The 13005-nt window shown below is 45.2% G+C and overlaps 4 protein-coding genes across 5 annotated transcripts; 3 read left to right on the top strand and 1 right to left on the bottom strand.

Annotated features, from left to right (window-relative positions):
* Positions 1–484: 484 nt before the first annotated feature.
* Positions 485–3112, bottom strand: LOC103993727 (uncharacterized). The gene is made up of 2 exons (XM_065119987.1): positions 1591–3112; positions 485–627 (listed from the first exon to the last, which is right to left on the bottom strand). The coding sequence occupies exon 1, from the start codon at positions 3017–3019 to the stop codon at positions 1604–1606; it is 1416 nt and encodes a 471-aa protein (XP_064976059.1). The 5' UTR covers positions 3020–3112; the 3' UTR covers positions 485–627; positions 1591–1603.
* A 141-nt stretch (positions 3113–3253) lies between these two features.
* Positions 3254–4904, top strand: LOC103993728 (probable galacturonosyltransferase-like 4). The gene has a single exon (XM_009413900.3). It carries the CDS (start codon positions 3629–3631, stop codon positions 4688–4690), a length of 1062 nt encoding a protein of 353 aa, XP_009412175.2. The 5' UTR covers positions 3254–3628; the 3' UTR covers positions 4691–4904.
* A 170-nt stretch (positions 4905–5074) lies between these two features.
* LOC103993729 (probable protein phosphatase 2C 35) lies at positions 5075–7290 on the top strand. Of its 2 annotated transcripts, XM_065119988.1 has the most exons (4): positions 5075–5422; positions 5503–5557; positions 5680–6788; positions 6879–7290. In XM_065119988.1, exons 3-4 carry the CDS (start codon positions 5790–5792, stop codon positions 7026–7028), a joined length of 1149 nt encoding a protein of 382 aa, XP_064976060.1. In that variant the 5' UTR covers positions 5075–5422; positions 5503–5557; positions 5680–5789; the 3' UTR covers positions 7029–7290. The 2 variants fall into 2 exon arrangements, with proteins under 2 accessions (XP_064976060.1, XP_009412176.2); XM_009413901.3 differs by lacking the exons at positions 5075–5422; positions 5503–5557 and having other exon boundaries at positions 5571–6788.
* Positions 7291–9933: 2643 nt separating this feature from the next.
* Positions 9934–13005, top strand: LOC103993730 (peptide methionine sulfoxide reductase B5). Its single transcript, XM_009413902.3, has 3 exons — positions 9934–10280; positions 12481–12637; positions 12735–13005. Exons 1-3 carry the CDS (start codon positions 9958–9960, stop codon positions 12891–12893), a joined length of 639 nt encoding a protein of 212 aa, XP_009412177.2. The 5' UTR covers positions 9934–9957; the 3' UTR covers positions 12894–13005.

Raw genomic sequence — 13005 nt, 5'->3', positions numbered from 1 at the left:
CTCATATTCAAGATCACATGTGATCTGTAAGAAATGAAATCTCTTAGCTAATATTAGTTGGGAGATTTGCTTATGTAATAGGTTGTTGGTATAGCTAGCAACTTGATGAAGGTTTGTTTCCACCACAGCTTATAATTAGACCAAATTACACAGCAAGGTTTATATATGGACCTAAAACATGTAACTCAGCAATGAGATGGAGAGTTAACAACAGCAAAATGATGGCATTTTCTAAGTCTTGTAAATAATAAGTCCAGTTTTAGCTGGGTTAAAGCATCTGAGATGGGTGTAAATAACATCTCAAATTTGACCAGTATAAATTTGGAAGTTAAGGTCAGTTAAGAAAACTATTTCCAAAGATGATAGACCAGACCATCTCCTTCAGCCAACATGTGAACTATGGTTAAGGAGCAGCAAGATGCATACATGTTAAAGATAACAAAAGGACAACATAGGAATCTAATTATTAGTTGTTGTGTTAAAAAGAAACAGGGACATCTCTTTCTTCTTCTCTCCTTCTAGTTGGAGATGGTGGGAAATGGGGGAAGAAAGACCAGCTCCTACCACACCATCCTTTTCTTTTTCTTCTTGGGTTTATAGAGGCTCACATGTAAACATCTCACTTAGCTACAATAAACAAACAAAGTTCTTTAGAATCCCAAAAATAGAATAAAAAGGTCTTAAAGTCTTATCTTTTTTTCCTTTCTTCACTTCAAAAATGATTGAGTCCTCGACGTTTGTTTATCCTTCTAAACTTGTCCCATAATCTTAAGATTCTTATCATGGGCTGCATACAACCTAGCATTATCATGTACTGTTGTATGCATTATACTATAGTGCTGCACAGAGCTGATTCAATTCACTACATAGCGAATTTGAAATAAAAGAGGCTTTGTTTATTCAAATCTCAGGTCGATAACAATAAAATTATTGAATTTGATAGATCCGTAAATCTATTGTGAAAGTAGCAAAGGAAAAGATAGAAGGGGAAGACTCTTTTGATAAAATTAGAGAGGCGAGGAACGCCAAGGGGTTCAGTTGGCTATGCTTTTGAAAATTGTGATTGAATTCTCAGTTTTTGTTTTTAAATTCTATCACGACACCACAATCATAAGTTCATACTGATTTCTTTTTACTAACAGAAAGAGTCCATCCAAAAGGCTACAATTCAACAGTGCATCAGAACTTTAAAGCATGAGTAACCATTTGAAGAAGACATGTATAATTAAAGAGATTGGTAGACATATATAACTAAAGAGAGAACTGTTCCAACATAGGTGTATCAGATATTCACTTTGCTATAGTATCCACTAGAGGCACAGCACAGATTATAGATAAGCAATCTCACAGATAAACCAGTGTTATTGCACTAAAACATGATAATCATTTATATTTCAGAAACATCAAGATGAAGTCCACTTAAATCAAATTCATCCTCTTGGAACTTAATAGTTGGTAAATCATGTGAATTGGTCTAAATGTATGTATATTAACATTAAAATGCACAACAAGAAAGAAGCAAGTTTTATTTTATTGACCAAACTCCTTGCTGCACACATGAGAAATGAAAAGTAATCATATTAAACATACTTGCATCCTCAATTCAAGGCTTGGAGGGCTCATCGTCGTCGTCCTCAATATCCCAGCTGAGATCCTCATCCTCTTCAGCAGCACCGAACCTCTTGTGCAGGTCCACCACCTTGACAGGGCTCCCGCTGGAGCCACCAACTTTCTTCTCATCATGCTCACCCAGATCCTCAATCTCATCCCACCCAAGATCATCTTCCTCCGGCGTAGAATTCTGGCTTGAGATAACTGAAAAATCGCTGTCCTTGCTTGACCCTCCAGCCGCTGCCTTCCCTTCAGGCACCAAAGTTTCATCCAACTTGCAGTTCAAATGCCCAACAATTGATTCAGTATTTTCTGGATATCCAGCTGTTGATGTCTTTCCCTCATCGACCTTCGCTTCCAACGCTCCCGAGTTCTCAACTTGGGATGCCTCGGCAGGGTTTTGCTGTGCTGCAAGCTCCATGGTCGACCTTAATTCCTCATCATTCTGTTGTTCTTGTTTTTCTACTTCGATGACATGTCTTTTTGTATTGAGATTTTGCTCTTTCGGTTCTTCCTTCTTGGTTTCTTCCTCCTCACCCTCGTCATCGTCAACCTCCCAGCTCAGCTCCTCCTCCTCCTCTCTCGATATCACCCTCTTCACAAGCTTTGCTCTAGCATCCTCTGTCTGCTTCAGCTTATGCACCCGATAGTAGTACCGGCACCAGAATGTCTCGTAGTCCACAACACCAGGAACCAGATTGTTGAGAAGCCCATCCAAAGCCCCATTCTCATAGCAAAGATTCTCGATCTCCTCCTCCTTCTCAGCCAAATCAAACCCCGATCTCCACTCGCTGAAGTCCTCCGCGTCCTCCGGGTCTTCCGAGAAGGTACTCGCGTCTGACTGTATTGCGAGTACCTGCACCTCGAATCGGCTGTACCGCCTCGAAGAGCTGGAGGAACTGGGCCGCCCGGGCTCGGTGGAGTGCTGAGCTGCGGAATCAGCTCCAGCCTCCATCGACAGGATCGCCTCCTTGCCCTGGGAGACGATTTCAGCGGTCCCCCGCCACACCGAGCCGCCTAGGTCGTCAATAGCCTGCCCAACGGACTCGAGGGACTCCTGGGCAACGGAGGCGCCAGCCTCGAGTGACCCGGGGAGGTCGCCGACGGCACGTACGGCGGCCTCCCGGATCGCCTCCGTCTCCTTCTTGAGCCCGGTACCGAACTCCGCGAGGTCGCGACGGTAGGTCTGTATGACGGACTCCGACTTGGAGGCGAACGTCTTGATGAAACCACCGAAGCTCCAGCCAACGCCGCCAGCGGAGGCCTCAGAATTGGGGCTCGGACTGCCGCTGCTGCCACGGTCGTCCTCTCTTGCTCGATCCTCTTCGTCATGCGGCGATCCGACAGGGGAGTGCTGCGAGATCGCGGGCTCAGGATCGGCGGAGAAGACCGATTTGAAGAAATCCATGGCGGAGGCCTTGTTTCCCCTATAGGGCTTCGCCCGATCCGATGGGGGAAGGAGACGTCGGTGGAGAACACGAGTGGTGTATACTTGGAAGTGACCGCAGAGATCGTGCCGTATCGTGTGACCTAATTGAACGGGTCCACAAAGTCGGGCCCACCGTGTGCATGACAGGAGAAGGAGACCGCATAAATTGGATGGTCGTGATGGTCGGATAAGTGGATCTTGATCAGATCCGACGGTGAGGACAACAAAAGTAGTAGACACGTTGTAGAGGAGATGCGGATGCGGATGCGGATCAACCCGTTCGTTGCTGCGTCTTCTTGGACTGCTTCCGTTGACCACCTTCCCATCCTCAGCGCGCCTTCCCCCGACAAGCAATAGCTATACATTAGGGACGAAACGGCTCGTCGATGGGTCTTTCCCTTCCGTGCTTCGCTCCCTTCCTCACATTCTCATTGACTGCTCTCCCAGCTCAGCGGCTCTTATCGCCCACCCGCCTCTCCTCCCTCCTTTAACCTCTTCCTCCTCCACCTCCTCCCATGGATTCCCCTCCTCTTATCCTCCGTCCCTGACGCCACCTTCCTGCCATCCCCCGCTCCTCGTTGCGGCAGGATGGCCTCCTCTCACCGGTACCGCCAAGGCCTCCTGTCCTTCGTCCTCCTCGTGGCCGTCGCGGACAATGCCACCTCCACTTCGAGCATCCGCGTCGACGTCATCCGCCGCCCGTCGAGCATGGTCTCCTCCGTCCCCGCGTTCCGCGAGGCGCCCGCCTTCCGGAACGGGAACGAGTGCCCCTCGCCGTCGGAGGCGGGTCGCGTCGACATCGCGATGACCCTCGATGCCAACTACCTGCGCGGTACCATGGCCGCAGTCCTCTCCATCCTCCAGCACACCTCCTGCCCGGAGAGCGTCACTTTCCACTTCCTCGCCTCCCAGTTCGAGCCCGACGTCCTGGCTAGTATCCGCGCCGCTTTCCCCTACCTCGACTTCCGGGTGTACCGCTTCGACTCCGGCCGCGTGCGTGGCCGCATCTCCCGATCCATCCGCCACGCCCTCGACCAGCCGCTCAACTACGCCCGCATCTACCTCGCGGAAATACTCCCGCCCGAGGTCCGGCGCGTCATCTACCTCGACTCCGACATCGTCGTCGTCGACGACATCCGCCACCTCTGGGAGGTGGAGCTCGAGGGGCACGTGGTCGCCGCCCCGGAGTACTGCCACGCCAACTTCACCAAGTACTTCACCGACGCGTTCTGGTCGGACGCCACGCTCTCCAGCACGTTCGACGGCCGCCAGCCCTGCTACTTCAACACCGGAGTGATGGTGATGGACGTGGAGATGTGGAGGTCGGGAGGGTACACCAAGATGGTGGAGGACTGGATGGGAGTGCAGAAGCAGAAGAGGATCTACCACTTGGGCTCCCTGCCACCATTCCTGTTGGTCTTGGCCGGAAACATAAAGGCAGTCGATCACAGGTGGAACCAGCACGGCCTGGGCGGAGACAACATCGAAGGCAAGTGCAGAAGCCTTCATCCAGGGCCCATTAGCCTTCTCCACTGGAGCGGCAAAGGGAAGCCTTGGTTGAGGTTGGACTCCAGGAAGCCATGTGCCGTCGACTACCTCTGGGCACCTTACGATCTCTACAAGTCCTCGTCACCCTCCCTGGAAGAGTAAGGCGACTTGAAGAGGTCGAAGAATAGCCGGTGAAGGGCAAAGAGAGGTGGGAAGCAGAGAGATAGCATGGGGAGGGAAAAGGGAACTGGTTTGTGTTAACGTACGTAGGAGAACTGAATGGCTGTCAAGACATTGATGCGCCCGTGACAAGGTCGGGAGCATCGTTTGGATGGGAGAAGACCTGCTGCAAATAGGATGAGGAGGAGGGGGAGTGAAATGAAGCCGGGGAATTGAGACAAAAGTGTCAATGGGGGGGGGGGGGGGAGAGGGGGGGAATTTAGATGCAAGGGTTGGCTATTCTTTTCTCCATTTAATCCTTTGTTTCAGATTTGGTTGTTGTTGCTTTGAACTATTTCTTGTGAGTTTTCAACCTCTCCTGACGAATGCATATCCAAAGTGCAAATATTAGATTCTACTTAGATTTACACAGTAGACAAATAATCTACAAGGAAATCTACTTGCCGATGTAGTTTTGTAGGTTCTTAGATTACATCCTTATCTTTAATTTAGTTCACATCTCGATCCCATCATGGAATCGTGACAACGTATGGCGAAGAGACAACAGAGTTACTTTCAGGTTGAAATCATTCCCTCGGGTTTCGGGAAGAACAGAGATCCCCACCCCATCTCTTTACTCCTCCTCTTCCGGTCCCCAGCCCTTCTCTTTTTCTATTGCTTTTGATCGGGTGACGCCCAGCTGCGTTCGCAGAGGTTCTCGTTCTTAATCGATCGGTATGCCTCCGACATCTCATATCATTTTATGTTGAAGGGCATCGGGATCCTTAGCTTCCCCTCTGCTGTTGTGCTGCCAGCAAACGAGATGCTGTTGCTTCTCTTTCTTCCTCGATCTCCTTTGACACTCAACCGGTAACGTGGTTCTCCCCCTTTGCCTAAACATCTTTATTCCTTGTTTCTGGTAACTGGTGATGCCTTCCTCCACCCATGGATGGGAAACCCCGCGTTTCTGACTCCATTTTCTTGTGCCGCAGCTGCTTCTTTAGCCAAAAGAAAGAGACCGTAAGGTCTTATGACTCCTCCGCCTCCTCTCTGTCTTCCTCCTATTTGATCCCGCAAGCCAATAGAAGCTTTAAGTTGTAGGATGGGTTGTGTGCATAGCAAGTGCTTTGACCATTCCAAGAAGGGCTGCTGCAGCTGCGGCTGCGGCTGCAACTGCAACCGCTGCCTCCACTGCTCCCACTGCCGTGCCTCCGCCGACGATGACGCCGAACCCTCCCGCGTCGACGAGGACGACCGCTTGCAGCAGCACAGCCACCTCATTCGCCACGTCCTCTCCGCCGCCTCCCTCGGCTCCGCCGATGTCCCCTCCGCCGGCCTCCGCCTGCATTACTCCTCCCTCACGCAGCGGGGCTACTACCCCGGCTCGCCGGACCGCGCCAACCAGGACAGCTTCTGCGTGATGACGCAATTCCAGGGCAACCCCGACCTCCACTTCTTCGGCGTGTTCGACGGCCACGGGGACTTCGGTGCCGAGTGCGCCGCGTTCGTCCGCGACAAGCTCACGGCCGTCCTGTCCGCCGACCCTCGCCTGTGGGAGAACCCCGCGGAAGCGTACGACTCGGCTTTCGCCGCCACGAACTTGGCGCTCCACGACAGCGAGATCGACGACTCGATGAGCGGCACCACCGCGATCACGGTGCTCGTCCGGGGCGACACGCTATTCGTCGCGAACGTAGGGGATTCGCGGGCGGTGGCAGGTGTTTGGGATTGGGACCGCGTGGTGGCGGAGGACTTGTCGAGCGACCACACGCCGTTGCGGAAGGACGAGTGCGAGAGGGTGAGCCTGTGCGGGGCGAGGGTGTTGACAATGAACCAATTGGAGAGCGAGGGCGACGAGGAGAGCGACGGCGGCGGCGACGAGGAGAGCGACGACGGCGACCCGCCAAGGCTGTGGGTGCAGAATGGGATGTATCCGGGGACGATGTTCACCAGGAGCGTCGGAGACTTGGTGGCGGAGAGCATCGGTGTTGTCGCCGTCCCGGAGATCAAGGTGGTGAAGATAACTGACAACCATTCGTTCTTCGTCATAGCAAGCGATGGGGTTTTCCAGTTCCTCTCCAGTCAAGCAGTAGTTGACATGGTGAGAGCCGCTCAAAGATCTCTTTGCTTCCTGCAGTTCTGAGCTCATCGTGTTCACTCTCTTAAAGACCTCGCCGCTCGATCACTGCAGGTTTCTAGTTTTGTGGATCCCCGCGACGCCTGCTCAAAGATCGTTGCAGAATCCTACAAGGTGTGGTTGGAACGCGAAGGCCGGACTGATGATACGACGATCATCATCGTCCGCATCAAAGATTTGTCTAAGATGCATCCAATTGTTTGAGATTCTTCTCATCAGCTAATAACCATCAGCGAAGCTGTTGTTTCATAGACAAGAACAGAGAAGGCGATTTCTTTCCATCATTTTTAGTGGATCTATATATCAATAGTGAAGCTAAACTGTTTGTAAGCTTGTTCCAATTGACAAGATCATGTATCAACCCATGATCTGGGGATGGACTCACAAGTTTTTGAGTTCAGTAAGAGTCTTCATTTCATGTTCGAACTGTTTAAAGCCGTGTTCATATGAGTAGATTGCACTCGTCTCCACCGGTCTCTCCATTTACATTTCAACTCTGTCTAAGCTATTGAAGTCTAAATGTAGTGCTTTTGTCTACTACTATATACTAACTAATTATTCTCTCATTTTTAATATGAAAGTAACTTTCAGTATGACTTAGTTTGAAAGCAAAGCATAAAAATATAAATTTCTTTCTCATTTATTATGATAAAAAAGATAATCATATATATTTTTTTTTATGATAAAGAAGATAATCCTAAACTATCTTCTCTTCCTTTATGACAATCTTAAACTTCATTCTCTTCCTTTAGAACAGGAAAGAAGGAGAACTCTCCTTTTTTAACTATTTGAACTCATATTTTGAGATATTAGATTACTAACTTAGTGTCCAAAGGGTCGAGATGGGAAACCTCCCACTGTTGACCACTTGTGCATGTCCCTAACATATCTAAAAGGTGCCTTAGGATGAGGCTGAATGCTCAGGATGAGGCTGAATGCTCCCAAGCATGGACAAGCCACACTTTGGGATGGCCCCAAGCTCCCTTCAATAGACAAGTTCATACCTTAAGACCATCATCGTGAGACAACAATATATCGAGAATCTATTTGCCATCTCAACCCCCCCCCCCCCCCCCCCCCCACCATTCGGATCGCACCCTTGACCCCAAACGGATCCCTCGGACGGATCTTTGTCTTTGAGATCAAACCAGGTCGTGTTGGCTCTCCGGTCAACGACACCAAGACAATAACATTTTGACTCAAGACAAAATGTAATTTATCACGTAAGTTATTATGAAATTTATCGAAGTTTGTGGCTCCATGACATGATATATATCTAGTTCTATTATAATTTGTTTAATTTTAATAAGAGAAATATTAACCAAAACTAGCTGGGACATGTGATTACTAGATGGATAACATAAAGCACACTATAGTGAATCCATTTTATCAATCAAAATCAAAATAAAAATGATAGGGAAAGTAATGACGTAAGCATCACATTACTGACTCATTCAGTTGTAGATTGCCACTTGAGCGATGACGTATGTAGAAGAACTTGTGCCCCTCCCTTGCAATCATTCGCAAGAGGACGATCCTCTGGCTCCTACATACCTCGATCTCTAGGAAGGCTGCACATGCTAGTTGTAGGTTGCATTAGTCCTCGATAGTGAGGCTCATCCCTTTCTCCTTTTGAATAGGTTACCAGTCATAAGCAACCCGTCTCCCACCGTCAATCATGATTTTGGGAAAGCACGCATGTCAAACCGTAGAGGGCATTAATCCTGACCGGCATAGCCCAATTCCCCTTGTCCCTCTATATGGCCCGTTGGCACAAGGGACCATCCCCTACTTTAGATAGGCTCCGGCCCTAATAAACGATGCTCTCTCAATCGTCCTTTCCTAACACTATCCTTAGAGAGGTGTGCTCTCTAGTTGTCGATATAAATGAGCATTTACACAACATGGAGGTCCCTGTGACTAACCGTCGACCACACTCCATTAGTCGCAAGTATAAAAGCCAACCCCAAAGTCTAAATGGGTAAACATCTCTATTATTTTCACTCTCCAACTAACTTTACCATCGAAATGGTCGGGTCAGGAACATCCCCCAACATTGATCTCTTATGCAAAGACCTCGACAAGGCTAAGATGTACCTTGGACAACACCGAGTCAACCTTTGGCACAGCACACAAACAATGCCTTAGGATCACGTCAACCTGATCTGCTCTCTGCTCCAATACCTTCTTATTACCCCCCACCCGAACGAATTTGTATTTTTCGGGATCGAACCAAGCCACGATAACTCTACGGTCAACGATAACAATGCAAAAAAAAAAAAAAAAATCAATACACTAAAACACTAAAATGTATCTATTGTACCAATCAAAATCAAAATAGAGAATATTCAACACACGAAAACGAATCTATCACATTGGACAGAATCAAAGTACAGAATATTCAAAACACAAAAGCGAATCGATCACTGTATAAAATATTCAATATTTATTTTCTCGATTCAATGAATATTTTCCTCACCACTAACGACGACAGCACCGACATGGTCAATGTTTTTTTAATTTTTTTTAAAGGATTCTACATAAATTCATATTAAAATTTTCTAACTTGAACGTTAAAGAAATCGGACGTACTCGATATATATCTTATGGTAGAAAATAAAGATAAAAGAGATTAGACGTACTCGATAAAACATATTAAAATTTTTTCATCAATTCCCGAAACACCAAACTCTGAAATATATCTTTCATCTAGACACAAGTTTATTGGCATAATATAATGAACTAACAATCTCTTAATGTTATGATATATTTTGATAACATAACTAACTGATTTTATTAATTTAATAAATTACTAACTTTCAATATAAAATACTAAATTAAAAAAAAATATTTAAAAATAGTTTACAAGAATAAAATTTGGTTTACAGGGCAACACAAAGATTTATATATTTGAACAAATAATTAAGATGAAATCAATAGTTCCATAAGTGCAAATGCAATGAGGAAGTGAAGGAAACCACAAATAACCTTTTGAGTTATTTGTAATATCTGAATAATTTTTATCCTACATAAAAAAAACAAAAAAGGAGTACGAAAGTTAGGGAAAGGCTATAAACGAGTCGTCAGTCACACGCCATCAACAAATAGGATAAAGAAAGAGGAAGGAGAAGAGATGGGAGTCGCTCCCCCCCAGTTTGTAAGGAATGCGTTCCACCGCCGCCCTCCTTCCATTTCCCTAAGCGCCACTGTCCCTACATTAACCCCCCCTGCCCGGGTTCCCGTCCACGTTCGTTCCTTCAAGACCCCGCTGTCCCGCTCCTCCCCGCGAACCCCTTATAAAACCCCCTCGAAGGTTCCACCTTTTCCCCTCGTTCCACCGAGTCGGCTGATCGGCGTGGTGATGGCATCGTCGGGTCCCGTGCAGAAGTCCGAGGAGGAGTGGCAGGCCATCCTGTCGCCGGAGCAGTTCCGGATCCTTCGGTTGAAGGGGACTGAGTAAGCCTCGCGTGGCTTTTTTTGGGCCTTGCTTGTGATTGTTGTTTTGCCTGCATGATTTTAGTGGGTTCTCATGCGCCTCCTTCCAAAAGCTGTTTTTTTAAGGGGATCTTTCCATCGAGATCTAAGTTGTTCCACTCGGATTAAATCCTTTAGTGGTTCTGTTTGATTTCTGAGGGATCTATTCGACTATTTCGGGCCTATTTGGATTAAAGATGCTTCTGGCCTTGTTTCATTTTAAATTCCACTCACCTTCTTTTACTTTTCGTTGTGTGGCTTTCCATAGTATCGTGCTTTTTCTTTGAAGTAATCCTATATGCCTAATTTCAAGAAACCATGTTACTCTTTCACTGTATGATTCAAAGTGACATTTGTCTTGTTCGGGGTTTATTTATTTCATTAAGATTGTTTATAATTTGGTAAATATCTATGGAGTTGTCTCGATGTTTGTTCAGTGATACTGAAGAATGGTGACATTCTTATAAAAAAAGTCACTTAGAACTGATCGGAAGATGAAAGTATGCTATTGTTCATGATATCATTGGTTGAGTTAATTCCAACTTATTCATCTATTGATTGGATTGTCATGACCTAGCATGATGGATTGGATTAGTTGACTCGTTGACATCACTGAGATTGAACCACTAACTCAAAATGATCAAAATGCTTAATTTCAAGTAAATAACATCAAGCCCTTATTAGTGATCTAAATTTTTGCTCACTTTCGAAGTGAGACTAAATTGGGCTATTACAAGAACTATCCTAAGTTGAAAGTTTGACCAGAATCTTTGCTTATTCTGCCTTGGTTGTTGTTACTTTGATTCACTTTGACTGACTTTTAGAATAGAGAGTTGCATTAGGATTTATGTGCAAGATACATTTACCCTTTCACAAACATGATGGAGATAACAATTTGCAACTTGAAGTTTAAATGAAATCATGAGACTGGAAGAAAAACTGAATGTTTCTTTAGTTGATTTGGCAATCATGATCTTTATATTCCATTATATTTCTATTGCAAATCTGCAGAAATATGTATAGCCTGTCTACTAGTTATGCTTTGGGTCTTCACTTGATTTAGGTGCTATTCATAGTATGTTATATGAATTGTGATATATTGTGGTTAACGAAACATCAAACAGGTGTATATCAAGTGCCTTTTTCATGAAGACAGCTGCTCACATAGTCACATGCATGGGAAAATGAACAGTTTCAGGCACTAAACTTATCTGAAAACTGCACAATGAATATGTTGTCTTAGCTCAGCCAATATCATGTCATGTAAAATCCTGCTTTCGGTTATTGACCTAGATGCATGGCTCAGCAACTACCTACCTTATGACTTAATCCTTGCAAGTTTGCTGTCAGACCATATTTTGTATTCTCATCTTATAGTAGCAGAAAACATCCACTGGAAATTAAATTGAGATATTTGTGAAAGGTTCCCATCCTATGTTGATCTTCTAGAATAATCATATGCCAGATGATTGAAGGTGGTTTGTTTTTGCTATTGGTTGGACATTGATTTATAGGTCAAACAAATAATATCCTGAGTTCAAATTCTAAAGTCAATTTGATTTATCTTTGGCCATATTGATTCTTGTGCTATGGATACTGGTTCATGATCATTTAAAGGATCAAAAAAAGAAAAGGAATGATATGTCAGATTTGTATGTTATGGCTGTTGTAGGCAATCTGTGATTTGTTATCGTGTGCATATGAATTCTAAGAAAATCATAGTTGCTCAACAACACAGAAAAAAGCTTTTATTTTTATTTGCATAGACAATTTATCTTGTGGCTTGATTAGAGAAAGAAATGAAACTATCAATTGTTTATGGACCTTTGATATTATATGAAGCTTCCATTAGATGATTCATGTATTCCAATTATTTATGCCATTTACAATATGTTGATTTCCTGTCACATTCCAGGTAATCACTATAGTAACAACCATTATATCTAATATTTGCCCATGAATGTTAAATCACATAGTAACCGTTGTAAGGGAATTGGGCACATGCACACCAAGGTTTAGAGCCAAAATTCTTTTTCCAGGTTTGTCTATAACATGATTAAGCGAATGAGCTTAGAAATACATCTAGCAAAAAAATAAATGACAAAACTTGTTCTTATTTTGGTTTGTGTATAAATCAAGTAGTATAAATCAGGGTTATGCAATAAATTCTGATGCTTTTCAGGTATCCTGGCACTGGTCAATATGACAAGTTTTTTGCTGATGGTATATACGAGTGTGCTGGTTGTGGAACACCACTGTACAAATCCACTACTAAGTTTAACTCTGGGTGTGGCTGGCCAGCCTTCTTTGAGGGTCTTCCTGGAGCCATAAATCGAACGGTGGTGGCCTTCTCTTTCGATGATTTAGTGTTGCCTTGGTGCCCTTCTTTTGCGTCTATGTAGTGATTGACTAATAAGTTTGGGTTTGAAATTGCAGCCGGACCCTGATGGAAGGAGAATAGAAATAACCTGTGCTGCTTGTGGCGGTCACTTAGGTCATGTGTTCAAGGGAGAGGGGTTTAACACCCCCACAGATGAGCGCCACTGTGTCAATAGCATCTCACTCAAGTTTGTTCCTGCCTCCCAAAGCAACTAGCTTCCTCTTTGGTATGTATGGCACTCTTATTTTACCAGTACAATGATCAAGAAATAAGAATTGGTTTGTTGTCTGTTTCTTGTTGTCAATGGAACTTATTCCCTTTGCCTTA

The sequence above is a fragment of the Musa acuminata genome, chromosome BXJ2-8, assembly GCF_036884655.1.
Source record: "Musa acuminata AAA Group cultivar baxijiao chromosome BXJ2-8, Cavendish_Baxijiao_AAA, whole genome shotgun sequence".
In the NCBI taxonomy this organism is placed as follows: Eukaryota; Viridiplantae; Streptophyta; class Magnoliopsida; order Zingiberales; family Musaceae; genus Musa; species Musa acuminata.
This window is presented reverse-complemented; position numbering and strand designations above follow the sequence as displayed.